The sequence below is a fragment of the Epargyreus clarus genome, unplaced genomic scaffold, assembly GCF_041222505.1.
Source record: "Epargyreus clarus isolate Ecla_fem2 unplaced genomic scaffold, WU_Ecla_fem_2.2 ptg000031l, whole genome shotgun sequence".
NCBI classification, from domain to species: Eukaryota; Metazoa; Arthropoda; class Insecta; order Lepidoptera; family Hesperiidae; genus Epargyreus; species Epargyreus clarus.
Window position 1 is genome coordinate 5,652,223 of NW_027332236.1, and position 21,974 is coordinate 5,674,196.

The 21,974-nt window shown below is 35.8% G+C and overlaps 1 protein-coding gene across 1 annotated transcript in view; it reads right to left on the reverse strand.

Moving 5' to 3' along the window:
* The window catches only part of LOC140754730 (uncharacterized), a 213,878-nt gene that overhangs the window by 9,896 nt on the left and 182,008 nt on the right, over window positions 1-21,974 (reverse strand). Inside the window, exons 18-26 of the mRNA XM_073089810.1 lie at window positions 8,875-8,955; window positions 7,096-7,267; window positions 5,645-5,764; window positions 3,069-3,176; window positions 2,414-2,543; window positions 1,537-1,725; window positions 1,023-1,223; window positions 325-479; window positions 41-103 (exon numbers count right to left, since the gene is read on the reverse strand). Of these exons, the coding sequence (XP_072945911.1) occupies window positions 41-103; window positions 325-479; window positions 1,023-1,223; window positions 1,537-1,725; window positions 2,414-2,543; window positions 3,069-3,176; window positions 5,645-5,764; window positions 7,096-7,267; window positions 8,875-8,955 (1,219 nt within the window). The remainder of the gene's footprint in view (window positions 1-40; window positions 104-324; window positions 480-1,022; window positions 1,224-1,536; window positions 1,726-2,413; window positions 2,544-3,068; window positions 3,177-5,644; window positions 5,765-7,095; window positions 7,268-8,874; window positions 8,956-21,974) is intronic.

A 21,974-nucleotide genomic window follows, 5' to 3' on the forward strand; every position in this document is an offset into this window, starting at 1 on the left:
ATTATTTTCATTTATTTTCATTTATTAATTTATTTTATACCTGTATAATTCTGTAGCAAGTTTTGTTGCGTCACTAACGTTTTGACAGCTCATCAACCAGAATCTGAAATAAAATCATCAAAATAAAATTTAATCACATCGATTAAATTAGGTTACATGTTATGTCACGACAAGGACCGAATGAATGAAAACCCCCGGTTGTCTCTTATTTACTCTATCGCTCTTCAATACTATAAGAGCGGTGTAAACAATGTATAGTCCGCGCTAAACTGTTTTAATCATTAGCATCTTACTTAAGTTCTTATGTTTACATTAGAAACTTACCTGGCAGAAACAGTGGTGGTGAAAGAAGCGCAGTCATCCGTGAGCGTGAGCGGAGTAGAGCCTGTAACGTCTTCCCATACCGCGCGAGCCTGTCCACCCATGATGGAACACAGCAGCCGCAAGTTAGACGACGATGATTTGTCGTAGCCGCCGCCCTGGGTGACAGGTGACAGGGGTAAGTACTAAGTCAGATTTGTTGGCTGAAGAGTCCATATGACTTATCCTTAAATTTAAATAATCTTTTTCTTAGGCATTATAAGTTCTAAAGTTAATTACGTATGTTCATTGAATATTTAATCATTTTAATTTAATAAAATTAACGAAGCACTTATTTGTGTATCTCATTGTTTAACAAACAAAATTGTACAGAAGTTGTGTGAAAGTGGCAATTCTTTCCTTGTTTAATTTTCAATAAAACAATATCGAAAAGATATATAAATTATGACTGCAAACTTTTTTATCATACCGTTGAGTAGTATTTCTTTAACTAGGGGAAATCAAGAGCTTACTTTACTATGCTGCTTCAATGCAGTTTTGTCCACAAAACCTGGTGTTTTCTGGAGTTACTGCTAGTAAATAATCGATGTCAATTATTTTATTAACAATTTGTACGATGATCCTCCGACAAAGTTAATTTGGTTTCACGTATCCTTCAAGGGATAACGACACTCAGCACGGGACACGGCGGCGTGTGTTACCTGCGCGCTGTTCTGCGGCAGCGGCACCGTGAGCGTGATGGAGCGGTGGAACTTCCTGCGGCGCGGCTCCACCGTCAGCACGGGCGACACGGCGGCGTGGCGCGGCAGCACGCGGGCGCACAGTGCCGGGCTCGCTCCATGTGCCTGCAGCCCCACGCGGATGCGTTTCGTCAGCGCCTGCGGTGGAAACTGCGCCTGGACCTGCAACATAACAATTCATCGATAAGTATTCATTTTATGGTGTACTTTGCAGATGACACCACTTGTATTTGCAGATAACACAACTTGCTGCATCTTTGTTAGAAATAATTTAAATTAATGTTTAAAAAGTAAAGCCAAGTTTTTCATTTTGTATTGTTTGGTTTACAGTGTGGAACTGTCGCCGCTCAACACCCTTTGGTGATGACCGCTCGGCGCCTCTCGGTGATGACGGATGTGGCAGGTAGCGCGGGAAGTCCAGTGTGGCACTGCCGCCGCCCGAGACACAGCGCCCCCTGGTGCCGCCGGTACCGACCTGCGCGATGTGCGCCGAGGACACGGTGCCGCCGTCGGGCCCGATGGCGTGCACCTCCTGGCGCACGCGCGACACGACGGCCAGGTAGTGCGGGAAGTCGCACGTCACCACGCGCGCCACTCGCTCGCCGGCCTCGCCCAGACACTCGCCCGAGCTGCCGAACTGCTGCCGCTCGCGGGACAGTGCCTCCTGTTGGCCAACATGTGCAACTTTAGGTAAGGGTCGTAGGTAAATTACGTCATAAGTACAGAGCGGCGTAAATTTGCTATTACGAAACTTTTAATTATATCAGAATTCAAAGTTCCTTGTGTTAGCAATATATTCAAATTATTTTATTATAGTACTATTTTAATTAATTATTCTGTGCTATATTCATGATGTGTTATTTTTATAATAATAAGTGCTCATTTATATAGTCATTGGCTGTATGGGTTATACGATTGTGTGCATAAGCATAAAACAAGAAAGAGACCGCGCTTGGCGTGAGACTTGTATTTTACGCGGGAATAATAAAAGTTGTAAATTGGATCAAGAAAATAGTTTGTGTTATTACTTGTAACGCTAATAATGTCTTAGCGTAACGAACTAAAATACTTTATTAACGTTACAAAGAACTCTGATATGATAAAAATTTCGTAAAAGCACAACATTATAATACACATATTATAATGTTGTGCTTTTACGAACATTCTAATACACATATTTGTGGAGTACATAACTTTCAAAATTAAATTTCCAATTATGCAGAATTACATTACGTAATACACATATTTCTGGAGTACATAACTTTAAAAATTAAAAGTTTCAATTTTGCAGAATACTTGAAAGCCAAATGTAGCAATCATGTCGACAATATAATTATATGTTGTTGTCATACCTGTATCATGGGATTGTCGTTGTTGTGCAAGTAGTGGTCCTGCCAGGTGTCGCCGGTGTCGGAGCGCAGCACGACGATCTCGCGCTCCGGACACGACGCCGTGAATATCGGCACCTCGATCACTACTGGGCTGGAATCGGAAAATAAATATCGCTTTAAAGGAACAAAAGAATGAATTTTGGAAAAGTTCACCAATTTTGTATTTGTTATTTATGTTTCGTTTCTGTCAACGAATTTAATATAAATTTTGATAATTGTTGCAAAAATTTATGTTGATAGGGAAAAAGAAACAAATGTGTTATTTAAGGTAGGTTAATTAAATAAATTATTTAACAGAGCGAAACCTTTCTTTTTACAATTAGACAAACTATTATTTAATTCCCAAAGAAAAACTATTGCAACCATACAATATTTAACTTCTTATCTCATAATAACTTCTTAGCTATAGTACTTATAACTTATAACTTCTTAGTTCATACTTAAGTTTGATTTATGTATTAATAAATTGCATAAAATACAATATACAAAAATGAATATACAAAAGTAGGTGTTAAAATAAAAAAAACAATAAAAATCTTTTCTAGAATTATGTAAGAAGTTAATGTCATTATTGTATTACGGTGTCAATAAGTGTGAAGTAGTACTGTGTACTTACAATAGGAACTTGGCACCCTGAGGTTGCAGCTCCAACAATCTGGAAGCCAGCGCTTCGCCCTCCATCAGTGGAGGGGGCGCTGCCGCCGGAGCCCGACGTGTTGCCGCACTGGAAACAAACATTGTTGATATTAGAACAGAAGAATAATATACTAGACTGTTTTCTTTATTAATTTTAAGCCGCACAGTTTCTTTCATACTTTACAAAAAATACTTGTAAAAGGACACTCATGACTAGAGAGAAGGAGAGTGCGAGAGACAGAGAGAGGGAGAGCGAGGGAGAGAGAGAGTGAAACAGAGAGAGGGAGAGAGAGTGAGACAGAGGAAGGGAGAGAGAGTGAGACAGAGAGAGGGAGAGAGAGAGAGTACTCCTACATAGAACACCATTACAAATGTAGTCTGCTATGCAAATCATTTTTGGAACTTATCTCTTTATCAACATACGTGATGTTACTCTCGACTTATTTATTCTTCAGGTAATGCAGATTAAAATTTAATACTTTAAAATACAGCTATAGATACGTGTGAAAACACAATACAAAGCAAGTTATAAAGAAACAATGACTGCATCACAATTGTTCAACTTTACTACAAACTGAAACATCATCTAAAATTAAGGATTTAACATAATGTTTTAAAATTGTTACTGACTAAGACTCGTCGCTCCAAATAAAGATAAATGAATTCTGTTTGCGGTCATCTCCATTTATAGGATAGATATTATTTTGACAAAAGCAAAGCGATGACTGTATGACGCATTCGAGATTTTAAATGGTCACCTTTAAGAGTCATTTCTAAAATTGTACAAGTCAGAACGATCTTACATTACAATTTTTAAATGACTCTTAAGGTCACACTACAAAACATTTTATGTAATGTATAAATACTAAATAATAGACATAATATTATCGTTTTATATTTTTTGCATTATGAATAAAATATACACAATTTAATCGTGTTCTTTTATTTAATGGTTTATAGAAGTAATATGATAAGATTTTATTACATTTTAATTTGATTTTTTTATCTATTTGCAGTGTTATCTAGGGCTGCTGTCATTTTTTTAACATTTCATGATTATTTTTAAAATATGCATAATATTGTAGATTAAGTACCCAATTCTGCTAAAACTGCCTACTTGTAAACAAATCTCGCATAAATCATTAAAAATCCATTGTTTTCTTACAAACATTAATGTCACTTTGATTCTCTAATATTTTGAGATGATCTCAATTCATATATATCCTCAACATTACATAGGTCTAAAGTGTTTGCAAATATATAGTACGTACTTTATGCAAAATTTTAATTGCAAATTAATCTTTATATGGTTTTATAGCGGATTGTATTCGGTGTAATGGTCTTGTTTTGTGCTCATTTGAATTTAATGTTAGATATGATGTCATAAAAATAAGCATAAATTAATATGCATGTCAGGATTAGGTGCATAGCAAGAAAACAATCTAATGGTTTAATTATAAAAAAATCACTCATAATTAATAATTGGAATTTGGGCTGGTATTTTTAGTCTCGCTCTTATAATATAATTATAACCAAATCTAAATTTGTCATTAATAACTGATTAACTTATGCCCGTTAGTTATAATTAATCTTAATCAATTTTTTTGCAAACTAAACAACAAAATTTGACAATTTTCTATATACAAGAAACATATAAACATGAGTATGTTCTTTAGGATAAGCATAACACGTCAAAAAACAATAATAATTGTTTATTTATCGAATTATGTATTACTATATAATGTGTTACAGTACGGAAGTTTAATAAGCTTACGCGACTGTTATTGTGTAAAAGAAAAAAAGGAATAAAATGCTGTTACAATCCCACATTCTACTGTTTATATTGAATCGTGTAACATAAACAATCAAGTATTAATATTTGATCAACATTCACATTATGTTTCGGGCAGTTTTCCAAAAACTGATTTTATTTCCGTCCGTGATTCATTTAACTGTATTATCATTGTTGTATTGTCTACATTTTACATCAGCGACTTTAAATAAAATCAATTAGAGAGTTGAATTAATTTTCTTGTTTATATAGTTTTGTGGTAGAAACATAACATGTATGTATATTTAATTAAATGATTTTATTATGTTTTCGTTTTGGATATCATAAGTATTATTACTATCATATTTTTGCATTGTCCCTTTAATATGGTGTTAAAATAACTGTTGTAACGGCTAGCTGGCTTATAGTTTATTTGTTTTGAGCAATTACAACAACCAATTTTTTAAGTAGATGAAATAAATATATGTATGTATAATTTAATAAATTAATAATTTTTAATGATTTTTTTTAGGGTTTAGTTGTTTTAGGTGCTAGTGTTAATAGTTTCAAGTCTGTTGACTAGACTAAATTATTCGATTTTTGACAGAATAAATGATTCGGGCAGGAATTATGGTTTTAATCTTCACTTTATATTTATCTCGGCTAAGGTCAACACACAAGGTATACACCCTTATTCATCTACTACACCTATCCGAAGCCCGTACCACACTACACGAAAACACAACACACTCCAATCAAAACAAAGGTAAATATCAAACACTCACCGACAAGTGACCCGTGTGGGCGCGGGCGCGGCGGCGGGCGGCACGATGATGCGCACGCCGCCGCGCCGCTTCGCCTTCATAGCGCCGCCGCGGGCGTCCACCACGAACGACACCAGGAACCTGGAAAGATAGATTTTGTTAATGATCATAGGACAATTACTAATATATAACCGTTTTTATATAAATGAAAAGAAAAATTACTCAAGTAATTGGGGAACCTGTAATAATATAGGAGTAGCAAACGAGCATGCAGTCCACCTGATGGTAAGTGGCTACTGCCGCCTATGGACGTCTGTAATCAACCCCAGATAGGATTAGATATTCCTGCCTGAAGTAGGCCACAGATGCGCCGCTACCCGTGAGGACTAAGCTGGAACGTCTTGGAAAAGTATGTCTTGCCTACCCACACCCTAGAAACCAGAACACTGCTATTATGAGGCAGAAATAGGTGTGGCGGTGATGCCGCCGGAGTTGAAGTACAAAGGGTTCTAGCACCTTCAAAGCCATCTTCAAGTAGTATGAGTAATACACATATACAAGACAATATAGCTTTATATATGAAAATGGGTATCCTGAAACATACCCTAAACGGAATGGGACTTTTCTTGTATAGAATTGTTTCATCCCAGAAATTCAGACTGAAATAACACTGATATTGTGGTAACTCTAAATGTTATTAAAGTAACATTGAGCCAAATAATACAAACACTGCAAATGTACCCTATATTTCCAATTCAAACAATATTTTATTCCTCTACAATATTTCCATAGAATCATGTCATGTGTAATATGTATCCGGAAGTAAATCCGCGCGTGCTATTATTGAACATCCTGTGACGTCGCAATTTGAATCTTGACTTGGCAAAGATGACAACACGCGTCCAATGTACCGATCTCAAGGGTCATGCACGTGAATATGTGTTGTGCGTATGTTTATATGTGACAATTGCTAATGATTTTTTATTGTCCATATTATCATATGGATACTTTATATCTAAAGTGATTACTGCCCATGTACATTGTACATACATACTACCGAACCCAGATAGGACAGGTTAGGGTTGGTCACAGATGCGTTGAGTTCCGAAGGCGTTCAAGGCGAAGGAGTTCAAAAGCGTTGTATCATACCTTTTCATTCGAAACAATTTTGCTTAAAACAAGTATTGAACGCTGCTGTGTTCGGCTTGAGAAGCGCAGCAAAAGAGGCATACTTATAAGAGATGTTCCATCATACTTCGGAGGTAGCAACGTATCGGTGATCGACCTCAGGTAGGACTCATTTTATCTTGGGTTAATTACAGATGTCCATGGGCAGTAAACACTTACCATCAAGTGAACTTTCAATAATAAAAAAAATATCGAAAGTATTGAACTGATTCAGATATCTTTATATTATACTCAATATGCACTATACTTAATCATCTACAATAAACTAAAACCAACAAACTAACCCGATATCAAGCGGCTGGCGATCGATAGTGGCCACCTTGGAGTCATTGTTGCTGGGCCAGAGGTGTCCGTCCGCCACGCTGTCTTCCAACGGGCGCGCGCGGTGCAGCGTGCCCGCTTCGCTGTTCATGTACCGGTACTGCTGCTGCTGTTGGATTGGACACTCCACTTCACCTGCAATGGATGACGAATTTTTAAATTTTCAATAGAATACATTTTTTTTTGCATGGAATAGGTACATAATACAAAGTGTAGGTCTTCTGATTCTTACAATGCGAAAGCATGCAAATTAAACGATAAATGAATCTTCAAGTTTTCAATAACGATTATAGTGGAATTTGACCATTAGTCGAAAAATAGTATTCTTTATTCTTCCCGAAACGCGATCGAAATACTAACTAAACTATTACGATTTCGTGCCTACACTGTTATACAGATACTTACTGCGCATGTCGTCGAGTCGTGTAGTCTAAATGAAAACATCGAAAAGCGAAGCGTAAAGTACTATTATTGTACTATGGATGTTACATATGACGTTTAATGCGACTATTAAAATGAAGGACTATATCGCATTGCCAAAATGTAGCTGTAAATCAAATTTAAACGTAACACACAACTTTATGTTTTGAGCTACATTTGTAACCCTGATTTTAATATTGTTTACATAAAATTTGACGCAAAACTTAATGTTATTAGGAGATTTCATAAATTATCTTGAGTTCTAAAAGTTTTTTTTTTATAATAAGGTAAGAATCGTACAATTATTTATTAGAATCGTAAATGGTACAACCAAATGTAGTTTCAATGATTCAAATTTTGAAAGTATTCTTTTTATTGTATAAATTAGATCTAGATTTTCTTGGACTAAATACGTAGTTTTTAACATATACAAAGTATTTTAATAACAGACGCTTAAACTGGGTCATTCTTATCCAAACACATATACACAGCCAAAGACGCAATAAACAAATAGACTCATAAAATATAATAATTTTACAAGCGAATAAATCTGTAAATTTAAAACGCAATGCAGGATAGGAGGAGTAGACCATTTTAGCTTACTTTCCGATAGTAAATCTTCAGTTTGACTGTTAAGTAAAGGTAAGAGTAAACTTATCAAATAATGAGATCTAAGAGATAATATTCATAGATTACTTGAACGAATTTCATTGATGTAAATAAGTCCATGTCTTGCAATAGGAGTCTGTGTGGTTTGTATATCTATGTTTACTACGAACGCATTCTACGATCGGAAGCTGCGATATGTTTGACACACAATCTTTTGATCTGGTAACAAGTTCTCGGGTAATTTGTTTATGAAATTACATTATAAAATGTATCTTATGTAGCTCATCAATCTACTATTTTTTAATATAAAAAATACTACACATCCTTTTGGATTTAAGCATACTTTGAACTATGATCTGGACAAAACGAATACATATAATCTGTAAATTGCATGCTCCTAACGTAAACCTACTACATGTCGTTATCGCGGGTCAGTCATTCTTAAAAAAATAATAAGTACATTTATATTAAAGTTATTAGGATCCCCGGTTTTAAAGTTATCACCCGCGTGCCGGAGTGATCACCACACTGGTTTGACACGCAGTGGGTCCCAGGTTCGATTCCCGGTAAAACAGATACGTAAAAGAAGGACTTACTATTCTGGGTCTTGGGTGTTTGTGCTTTAGTCTTTTTATGTCCATGGCATCCACGTCACAGGGAATCCTACTGTGGATATATTAGTGTTGGTGAGCTTTAAGCGTTTATTTATTTACCTCCTTCATCCTCCGAGTCACTCATGAATGTGTCCTGCATGAGTTCGGGCGCCGCCACTCTGTATTTGCCTTCCAAGCCACCTGGAACAAAGATATAAAATTATTAGAATTGTGTTGTACTATTTCTACCGAGAAAGAAAGAAAGAAACATCAGAATCAAATCGGCAGACACAAAAAAAAATTAAGAAGAATATTAAACATACTTCATACAACTAGAATGATAATAAATATACTTTTATATGATACAATGTCTAAGTAAATAAATTGTTTTACGTCAAACGTCATACATTATAGTCAGAAACCATTTTGTATAGTTTATTAAATAACAATAGATAGCAGCAGTTGTAGATATGGTGGGAATATTTTGTAATAAGATAAAGAAAAATGGTACCTATGGAAAATCGTTCCATCTCATTGAAGTTATCTAGTAAGCTACAAAAGTATTAACACAGTTAACTGTGTTAATACTTTTGTAACTTTTAAAATAATATTAACACCTTTATATGTCATTTTTATTTTACTATTGATAAATTTATTTTATTTTTAAATATTTATACACTTTTCGACAATTATTTACTTTTGATGAAAGGTATGTATAAGTGCCTGATCAATAAGAGGAGAGTGCATTACTAAATTTCGGTAATGCAAACAGTACTGTATATCACACGAAAGGTACAAGATTTCATCAGTGCATTCGTTTGGCGAGATTCGAAGGGCTGATATATGATATGATATATCGAAATATAGATAAATTGTCACAATTTTAAAATAATGTTACAGTCACATCACACTGATTCGCGTACAGACCATATTACTGGTTATTGATAATTTATATCACTTTTGAATACTTTTTCTATTTTTGATGATTTTTTCGAAGTAATTCGTAATTGAAGTGTAATAAATAGTAATTTAGTCTACTATGTTTATTACGACATTATTATATCTTATATAGAAAATTCTCGTGTGACAATGTCAGTTACCGTACTCCTCCGAAACGGCTTTACCGATTTTCACCAAACTTTATATGCATATTCAGTAGGTCTGAGAATCGGCTACTATCTATTTTTCATACCCCTAAGTGATAAGGGTTGTTTACCTTCAACATTTTATTTATTTGGCAACACAACGTTTGCCGGGTCAGCTAGTTTAGTATAAAGATGTGTTATTTTAAATGTTGACGATTATAGAAGAATATATTGTATTTTTGGAATGCTTTTACAATAATTATAACAACAATGGTATATAAACAGTAGGAGCAAGACATAGAAAGCGCTGACCCCGGGCGTGAACTGCGGAAGTCCATAATTACACGATGCTATGGATTGGGCGCTTCCAGTGCGCTCATGCATTCACAATAAGCGTCGGAAACGACACGACTACATTGTTGTAAGGGCTGGTGGAGATAATGATTTAGATTCGGTATAATAACAGTTTTGTTTTATGTGTTAGGAGGTAGCTAGGAAAGAAGGTAAAGCCAGTATGCTTCGATCGGGCAGTAATACCGCTTATATCTTATTTGAAGGTGGTAGAACCCTTTGTGGTTCGACTCCGGCGGTACCACCGCCACACCTATTTCTACCTAATAACAGCAGTGTTAGGCGCTGCTGTGTTCCGTATTGAAGGGTGTGGTAAGGGAGACAGACTTTTCTGAGGCGTCCCAGCTTAGTCCTCAGGGATATCGGCGCATCAGTGGCCGACATCAGGTAGGAATATCTAATCCTATAAATATAAGTATAAAAAAAAATCTGGCGTTCAGGCGTGGCTTCAGGAATGACAACGCGTCTATGATTGGATTCAGGTAGAACTGTCCTCTATGAAGTGAGTCACACATGTCCATCAACATCACAAGGTGGAAAAACATTATAGAAGTGACACGTGTATTGTCAAAGAAAAGCCTAATTTTTGTTTCAGATAAATTTAAATTTGATATTCAAGACTAGTTTTATATATAGATTTTACATATATCTAGATATAAAAATGTTTAACTGACAACCCTACATATAAAGCACAAAAGGTAGCATCATGATCGAAATTATAATTTTCTTTACCGTTCTGTGTTGGTCAAGTTTTCGGCAACGTGAACGTAAAACGTATATGGGGTATGCCCCTTAAGTACCACAACGGCCCATATACGTTTCAGGGCATACCCTCAAAGGGCCGTACCTTTTATCCATTATAGGTATCTACATGTTTCGGTATCTACATAAAGATATTTATTATCCTCTAGTGTAAGAGTTTAGACTATAGTCACGATCCTTCTGCAATAATTAGGTATTCCTTCATAAATTGTTTTTTTTTAATTATTACCACAATGTCGCATGTGTCAACGGTAAAATTTAGTCAATACATATGCGAAGTCGCTACATAAGATAGTAAATAAGAAAATCAACTACTTGCATTAAACCAATGATACAATTGCATCAATTCCACATAAAAATCGGTTATATTTCCACGCGTTACGGCGTTAATAATATAGTAATTATTACAATAATACTTGTGTGTGTGTTTTATACCCACAGCATTGTTATATAACGGATGATGTGATGTCAGCGCGTGGGAGTCAGTGTCCAATTGACTCCGAAATGTTACCTGACCTGACCGAGGAATTGACATCGCGTGATGAAACTGTGTTACGGATGGCTACGTTACGAATCTACGTTTAACGTTCAATTCATTGCCGTGAATACGTACTGGGTTTTAATATAACCTTTATATGGTACATACTTTTGAACTTTTATATATACGAGTATGTACCTATATATGAAAGCAGACGATTACGCGGTCCACCTGATGGTAAGTGGCTACTGCCGCCCATGGACACTGTAATCATCCCCAGATAGGATTACATTCCTACCTGAGAACAGGCCATAACCTCATAACCTTGAGAACTAATCTTGAACGCCTAGGATAAGTAGATATACTCCCTTACCACAACCTTCAAACCAGATTACAGAATATAAACCACCATTCGTACTATTTTACACTCAATAATGTGGTATACATTATTGAGTATATTTGAAATGTAAATCTTATTTTTAGCTATTAGCAAGAGTTATTAAACAGTAGTAGACATAAATAGCATTGGAAAGGAAAATCATGGTTCATTGGGAACTTTTCCAAAAATGCAACTGCGTGAATTGATAAACAAAACGTCTGTGTATTACATTACGAAATTTCATTATAATATGTGTATGATAATGTGATGCGTGCCTAGTTCCTATCCGTGAGAGTCAAGGGCCCCTTCACACTAGCATTTTTCCAGTGCAAGCATATGATGGATATTTGCACTGCGACTACGTCCATTGAACGCCGATGCTGAAGAAATGCCAGTGTGTAGGAGTCCTAAGTTCGTATGCCTCATGCAAATGTTTCGCCGTTCTACCTTATCACACCCTTCAAAACATAGCTTTGCTGCTTATGGTATGGCGGTGTGCTTCCGTAAGCAAACTATAAATGTTCTATTTACAAATCTTACGTAATGATTATTTTATAGATTCAAACGAGCAATTCTTGTATGCACAATGCACATAACGGTATACATATAACGTTGGTTGTCACATGAAATCATGAGAAAGACCATAAAATTATGAGTATGACAAGACAATATAACGACGTAGAAGATCATGAAGGCAGCCACGAGTAAGGATAAATAGTCACCATTTCTATAATAAGACTTACCTAAAATATGCATCATACGTATGGTATTTTAATACAATAAAATATTACAACAAATATTTAAACTGTTTACAACTACTGACGGCCAGAAACGTGATGACATAATTAATATTCACAAGAAAAAAATCTGCACGATGAATGGATTCTTTAAATTATCATAAACGGTATAATTACCCACACAAAAGGCTATGTAGTGCGTCGTGTAAATCAATTATACACTTGTGGCGTACGAGCACATAAGTAATAGTAACTGAACGAAACTGGCTTTTGCTGAAACCGAAAACAAACGTACGGTTTTCGTCCTAGTTACGGCCGAATCCGAAACTTTTTTAAACTTATAAAGATTTAAACAATTCCTTGGATTATTTATCTATTAATGGTACATAAAAATTAAAAATAAATATCTGATTCGACGGTTCAAGAGCTATTTTTCGAAAAAACAAATTTTGGCCAAAATATCTTTTTTTAGTCGAATTTGGGCTGAAACTTAAACGTTTTACACGTATGAAAAGCTACACTTTCTACTTTGGTTCTTTGGACTTTTTTATTTAACAATGGTTCATAAAAGTAAAAATAAATCTGAATCGATGGATAGTGTTTTTTGTCCGAAACCTTTTTTTAAGCTGAAACTCAGTGGACACCGAAACCGTAACTTCGGTCGGTTACTATCAATTATACACTTCATAGCGTACGAGTACATAAATAATACTTTTATTTCATCTTACGTACACTTTACGACGCAATTACACCTAAGTGCTTAGCGCGATCGATATTATGAATCAGACTCTCAGAATAGATCGCTTTTAAAATATTATCCAGTAATAAAAATGCGGAAATGAAAAGTAGTTGCGATCGAATGTGGGTTACGTACATGTAAAGAAAAAGTTTCTTTTATTTAATACTTTTATCGTCCCTGTCTATTTTAATACTTTCTTTTTATTAGTGTCAATTATTTGTGACGTTAAATGTGACATGAATTTAAATGTAAAAATCATTTTGTGGAAAACTAAACTTTAATGTCTACTTTAACTTTATACATTACATACGTAAGGGCTCGAACACAAAACTGCGATGCGACGCGATGCGAATTCGCAACGCAGAAAATTGCGATGCGAATTGCTGCGATGCGATATCGTGCGGCGTAGCGTCTCTCAGGGTGACCAACAACAACAACCACTGTGCGATGCGAATCAATTCGCAAGTTCTTGCGATGCGTCGAGGGAGCTCGCAGATTTTTGCGATGCGACGTCGCATCGCAGTTTTGTGTACGAACCCTAAGATAAAGATTAGAAGTAAGCAGTGACTGTGGTACGAATTTCGGAGTTTTATTAGGTTGCCTTTTTAATAGAGACGTGCTTGGGAATTGAGCGGCGAATCGAATCAAATCGAAATCGAAACTACTTCGTTTCCGAAATTAATTATCACATACTTTAACAATGAAGAAAACATAATATTCTCCTACATGCAACCTCCAATGTCGATTGGTCATCTCCTAAATTGGATTGCTTAGCGGGCTACCACGAAATCTATCGATAGAAAGGGAACGGTAGTACCGATTCAATAGCATTCGGAACCTACACCGCAAGGCTATCCTAGCTTCGAGGTCGAGGAAGTTTAAAAATATTAGACGATGGCAAAAAGTTTGGGTTCAACCCCCAGTCAGGCCCATGATGACACCCTTGTTCAAAGACGATATAAAACTTGAATTTCGGGCAATGTGTGAAATAATTATTTATTATTTTGATTATGTTACCATTTCTATTCTTGAAAGATGTAAACCCAAATTTAAGTACCCCGGCTGCCGTTTAAAGCAGGCTTCTTGCTCTCACATAATTTTCTCGTACTTTTACTATGTTTTATAGTTTTTAATTCCCATTAGCTCCCTATCGTTGATCCCTTGATTGATAAGGTCGAACTGTTATCTAACGTGTCTTCAATGGAATCAATACATGGGATGGGCCGGGGCATAATGGAAGGTCGCCATTACGCCGGCACAAGGTCAAAATAATAAAAAATATTGTCAACAAACACTTTTAACTGTGTTTGTCAAAGTTAAGTAGTGTGTCATGCATACGTTATAAGCAGGGCTGTTAAATGTACTTTATTTTTAAATTATTTTAATGATTTTTATCTTTATTTACTTATTTTTTATTGATTTAATGCATTAATGTCTTCCAAAAAAAACTTGGTAGATTACGCGCTAAATTACATTCCCTGAATTTAACAGACGTGTAGCCGTGAGTTTAGATTCTTAACAATTAGTTGTTTCTGAACCATTTTTATAAGATTTGTAAACGAGCTTGCAGTTCACCTAATGTACACTCCATATAGAATTAGTCCTAAAGCCGATCACAGATGTGTTGCCTCTTGTGAGTACGAAGATGGTCACCACATTTGTAGGTCAGCTGGTATCTACAATCCACTCTATTCACAGCAAGTATCTACAATCGAACTAGAAGTGATTTATGCTAGAAATAGGCTTGGGGAAACCATACAGGTTTCACTGGAATGTATCATCCTCAAGCCTATTTCTAGCAATCTACCAATTTTCGAAAAATTACGTATTTTTCATCAGTCTGTTTCCCATCCCTATTATGTATATAAAAATAAGAAGTTTTGACTTATGTTTCGGTGACCGCAAACAGGTAGACAAACAATGAATTACGGTGTTTTCGACGACTGAATCATGTGTATTTTGGCGCGTACCGAGAACGTGCAATGGATTGTCACGATTTCACATCTCATTTGACATGCATGATGATTAAACACTAATAATAAAGTTGGCACATTTACCTGGAAGAATCTGTTTTGGGACATGTGAACTTTCTTTTTTTGAGATATTACAGGTGCACTATTATCTCTTTTAGTGAATTGAGGTAGTACACATAACAATAAGTGATTGCTGCCGTCCGTGGACCTTTGTAATGGACCCTAAATAGGTTTGTACTTCTCTACCAGAGATAGTTTACTGAAGGCTATAATGAAATAAGTTGAGTGTCTTTTTCGAAGACTAGCCCATAACACCATGTTATTTAATTTTAATTTAATAACACAATCAATATATTAAACTAAAATTGCGACTTATTAAAATTTTCAGACAGACCTCAATAGTACTAACTGTTACATATTCGTTCAAATTGTTTATATTTTTAGTCTTAGAATAAAATCATTATTATTGAACTAATAATTAATAATAATGAGTAAAAACTCTGCAAAAAAAAATATCGCTATAAAAATATTAATTAAATATAAATCAATTAAATTAATGGATCTATGTACTAAAATCATGTCTATAATCATAGAACTGAATGTAAACACAATAATATTATTATTTTCTTTTAAAACTAGCTGACCCGGCAAACGTTGTTGCCATAAAAATAAAAAAATGTTAAGGATGAACCATCCTTATCACTTAGAGGTATGAAAAATAGATAGTAGCCGATTCTCAGACCTACTGAATATGCATATAAAATCTGGTGAAAATCAGTACAGCCGTTTTGCAGGAGTACGGCAACTAATATTGTGACACAGGAATTTTATATATTTAAAATAAATCCTCCAGCAATACCGTCCTATAAATAACTCCAGCCTTAAAACCTAATCGGATACCTACCCACAATCCGCTATCAGCTAATAAAGGTGAGTGGGCACTAAGGTGGGTTGATACGACACTTTTAAAGTGGACATTCAAAGAAAAATATATCATGCACCTTTATAGCTCTGACGACATACTGTTCGACTTGTATTGTTCTGACTATTTTTTTACACAAACACATATACAAGTAGGTATGGAATAGGATTTTTATAATAAAGGACCAGCAGACGAGCATGCAGGCCACCTGATGGTAAGTAAGATGGCTACTGCCGCCCATGGACATCTGTATTCAACCCCAAGATTCCTACCGTAGGTGAGCACAGCCGTGCCGCTACTTCGGGTTTGTGTCGGAAAATTATGTCTCCCTTACCACTCTCTTCAAAATAGAACACAGCAGCGCTTAACACTGGTGTTATTAGGCAGAAATAGGTGTTGCGGTTGTGATGCAGAGTCGAACCATGGAGGGATCTACTACCTTCAAAACTTTACGATAGGTTTAGTGACACAATAAATACAGAAACCAAATTAAGAGACAACGAACTAAGAGAGGAAAAGACTGACATAATACAGAGGGGTTATAGTAAGCCGCTTAGGATTTACACATTTATTAAGGTCTTCTGGAAGTTCTAAGTCAGTAACATATTCAGGACTCTTCTGGGGTACATAGATAGAAATACTTACGTCAACTCTTTTACCCCTCTTTCCCTATAAACCTACATATAAGATTCTTCGAATGACCGTAAGTTTACTCGTCCTGAATGCATACAAATCTTGTTTGTGCCTCAGTGTTTGTTTGTGTCAGAGGCTGACGTCATACATGCACCTGTGCATTGTGATGCTTTCTACACTCGTAAACCTACTAAGAATATGGGTAACATTTACATACACAAAGACAAAACATACTCAGACCCAGATCTGAAACCAATATCATTCAGATATGCTTGGCCGGGAATCGAATCCGAAACCTTCTGCGTATCCATGTAGTGACCATTTCACCACGTGGGTAGTATTCGCGCAATATTTGTTTCGCTTTCATCATAGATCATCATCTAGCGTTTGGACAGGGTTTGAATCCGGAACCCTCTACATTACATTATGGTGATCGCATCATGAGGGTTGTGTTTCTGTACACAACATTGGTGCAATGTTGGTGCCGCTCTTATCATTCACACTGTCCTCTGCGTGTATAGGTGACCGTTCCACCACATAGACCTTGTCAGATCAATATTCGTCCAAAGTTTGTGTCGCTCTCGTCATTCAAGCATCTATTTGGCTGAAGATTGGTCTTAGAGTTCTCTGCTTCTACCGGTCTGTCTTCTACTATGGCCAACATTTGTCCAATGTTTGCTTGGCTGGCATCCACAAATACTAATTGAACAAATCGTCACCGCCCCCTCTTATTGGATTACAGCGTGTTTCCTGCTGTCGATGTATTTTTCTGCGCGTTACGTCATCACGGATTGTAGTCGTTTATGCAACGCTGGGTTTATTTTTAAAGTAAATGTAACGTTAAATGGTTGTTATGATAGATGAGACCAATTTATAGAGCCTCCTGTAGCGTTAATTGGACAGATGTTATCGATTGTCAAAATCACTGTCTTTGGCTGTTAGGATTTTTTTATAATATAAGAGTAGCAGACGAGCATGCAGTCCACCTGATGGTAAATGGCTACTGCCGCTCATGGACATCTGTAATTTAGCCCAGATAGGATTAGATATTCCTACCTGAGGTCGGCCACAGATGCGCCGCTACCCCTGAGAATTAAGCTGGAACGCCTCGGAAAAGTCTGTCTCCCTTACCACACCCTTCAAACCGGAACACAGCAGCGCCTGCGCACTGCTGTTATTAGGTAGAAATAGGTGTGGCGGTGGTGCCGCCGGAGTCGAACCACAAAGGGTTCTACCACCTTTGAAACGGTTGTTGGCTGCCTATCTCCTGAATACCTTAGTTGCACCCTATCGGCTGTTATTGATAATCAATCTATCTAGTGTTTTGCTTACTAAAGATTGTTATTTGACACTTCATGGTATTTCATGGTACAAATTTGACAAATTTCGATCTTCAAAAATTATATAGATTGAGTAACAAACCTATGACATCGATAGAGCGAGGGTGACGATATGATGGTGATGGTCATAATGATCTACGAGTACATTATGATGGTAAAATAGTAATAATATTTCGAAAACAAATAGATTTTTATATGTGTCTTCAAAAACAATATATTATTATAATTCCTTAATTACTTTAATTTACCTTTAACTCTTAATATAACGAATACCTACCTATATAGTTAAGACCGTTTTACTTTAACTAATTGATCTAACTTAAATGGATTTAAATTTGCTAATTCTAAAAAAACAAATCGATTGGTTAATGACTAACTTGCTTTACTTAAGTTTTTTTCCTAATTAAGTTATTTTTGAAGTCACAAGGATTAGGTTCCATATTTTTCTGTTTATGTGGGCATTTAATAAAGCGACCCGGAAATCGTCTCTCTCGTAAAATATTTACAAAATTCTAGGCTCAGTAATTTCACAATTTGTTTAAACTATCAAATTTAAAACTATAAAAAATATTTTAAGTATTATATTCAATTGTAAATATTAATATGAAATAGCTATTAAAACTATATAAAGATTCATCTACCCTAATGCTCAATAGATTGCAACAAAATACGTAGTTTCATTGTTTGCGTTAATTGTATATTAATTATATGTACCGAGTTCACTCACTCACACTCGCATTCTAAGCTTCTCGCATTCGCGTAAGCTGATAGAAGATTCATCGATAAAAATAACTATTACAACGACATTTACATAAAAAGTATCTATATGTACTAATTGTTTTTCCTTTGAACGAGTTTGTGGTGAATCACTAATGTACAACGTTACTACATTGAAAATATTTGCAGATACGATACGATGCACGTAGATCTTGCATAAATTAGCGACGATTTTCAAGAAGACCAGAGCCTATTTGGTGTAACAATCACGCCTTATAAGGATAATCAATCTTTACCAAGTTTTGCCTACCAAACTTAAAAAATATGTCAATTTCTGCCTAAAGTAAAAACTACATTAAATAAATGTCATATTTCAAACTTTGCTGAGAAAATATTGCTTCAAATTGATTTCTACTAACGGTTCTAAATAAATCGCCCAATACATGTTGGTCTAAGATCCCGATATAAGACGATCTTCATCGAGCTGCTTAATGGATGAAAACTTTTTTATATGAAATTAAATATGTCAAAAAAATTATTGCAAATGGGTTGTCTAAAAATTTCAGTCCAGATATGTCAATATCTCATTACGTATATGAGTATTTATGCCTTTATAACTGTTGGACGAATCCTCACTTGGCGAGCGCGGACTATGCCTAAAGACCTCTCACTCTGGAAGTAGACCCGTGCCCAATAGTGGGACATTAAATTTTCACGACGATGACGTCACTATCTATCATATTCAAACGTCCGTTGATCTTGTAACACAAAACAATCAGAATTCCTATCAAGATTCTAAGATGCGCAGTTTGTTGTGCACTAATTGTTAATCACACACACGTCAACATTTAAACGTGTGATGGACATCACACTGTCACCAACTATTCCACTGATTATATCATTACATGTGTTCGCCCTTGAGAAGGCTGTAAAAGCGATGACGTAAACATAGAGTCATAGACGAACCTATGAAGGTACTTGTCTTATCAGAGTCGAAGAACGAAAAGCGCGTTGGACTAAAATAGATTCTCGTTTGAATTGTTAGGTTTGATTGACTTATTGTTATTATATTTTCCTAAGAGGTAGCTCTTCTCGTGGAGTCAATACATTAATTAATTTAATATTATATCAGGAGATATATGAAAAATAGTATTAAGCAATTATACAGCATTCGTAACAATAAGGGTTTGGTTTTTTTTTATTTTTAGTACGGAATTATTTTTTTTACATTTCAAACTTTACGTAGGCAAAACTTGTTTGATTTTTAATATTGGGCGGATATGACAATAATAACTATTTTAATTTATTTTATATTACTGTAAAAATCGAATTTAAAACAATATTTTTAATGATAATGACGGCTTTTTATTTGTATCAAAAAATCTTTTATCGCATATCGTTTACCTCTTTGTATAATACCGAACCGTAATAGTCGGAAGCTATATTTTCAGGATGTTTTGTAGATCTGTTTGTACTCTGATTGTAATGATGATGTAGTTCTCATTGTTGTTTTTCAAGGTTTTGTCGTATAATTTTCATATTAGAACTATTTTGTACAGTAACTACCTGCGAAGGTCTTGAGATTGTACGCTAAATTGACTCTAATTCGTAATAATATTTGATGGTAACATGTACTTATGCGTAAGTGCCGATTATGAATATAAAAAATAAACTTTACTAATCACGGAGTTACAGTACCTAAGCCAAGTCACCCAAAGTCTAGTGGAAAATGGAAGCCGGAGCTTTCGATAGTGGGATACCAAGGCCGTTCTACCGAACTGTCGCAATTTATTTAGAATTTTCAGTTGTTTTCTAAATTTTTATTTTCAATACTTGCATTGGTTATAAATATATTGTACCACGATTTACCGGCCATTATAGTTGCCGTGAGCAATTTGTATTCCTTTGAGTTTCCTAAAAAGAAAGAGTTCTCTAAGGTGTGTCAAGAGTCTACCAACAAGCACTTGGCCAGCGTGGTGGACGAATGCCTAAACTCTAATCATCTGTAAAGAGATCCTAGCCCAACAGTGGGACAGTGAAAATGAATCACTTGGGAATTCCCGGGACAAAAACACAAACAAAATTGATGTTAAAATCGAGATCATATAGAATCACAGCTGACGGCGACCGAGCGATGTCTCTGAACTCATAAAACTAATTGGTGTTTTGACAGCTGGGAGACCTCAGCTGACTAATAACATTCGGTCTTCATTCCTTTGGGGCGCGACATTTGATTGTGATTTTTACGAGCGATTTACGTGCAGTTGCGAAATAAAAATGGGTCTGTAATTATGACGTAACTTTATTGGCGTTAGGTCACTTGTATGGGTTTTTGTTTCGCTTTTTTATAAGTTTTTATAAGATTGGAGTAGAACTAGAAAACGAGCAAGCAGTTCAATTGATGGTAAGTTGCGGCACATGGACATCTACAATCAAACCCCAATAAGAGGTTGGCAACACTGCTATAATTAGAATGGAATAGGTGTTGCGGTGATGCGGCCGTAGTCGAACCACAGAGGGATCTTTCCTGTGCCTTACTACGTGAAACTCATCAAACATGCGTTGCTATTTCTGTGGACTAAGTTTCATATGTAGGTCAGCCGACATCCACACTCTTCCACCGCAGAACTGTTTTACGCTAGTAATAGGAGTGGTTCCTTTGGAGATGCCGGAGCCCTCTACGCAGCGCCGAGGACGGCCACCAGGGTGTTTTAGTGCGGAAAGAATCCCACATAACAATTCGTCGCTCCCACGGCACCAGGTACCTTTTGAAGATTCAAAAAAAAAGAAATAGGAGTGGCGGTCATAAAGTTATACAGTAAAGTTTTATATTGAAGATTAATAAAGATTTACTCATATGTCCTCTGATCAAAGGACATAGCATTAGTAATAAAATCTCCTTTTAACCCCTAGGGTGAAAAATGACCTGGTTCACCCTACAAGGTCGTTCACCTTCTGGAAAAAGTCCCGCCAAAGTCGAATTAGCCGTTTCAATCCTTAAGTAGGACAAATAAATGAGGCATTTGAGCTATCGTGTGCAAATAAGGCTATTATGAGTTAAACACAAATAGATATATCGAAAATATAGGCAGAAAATTCAATAA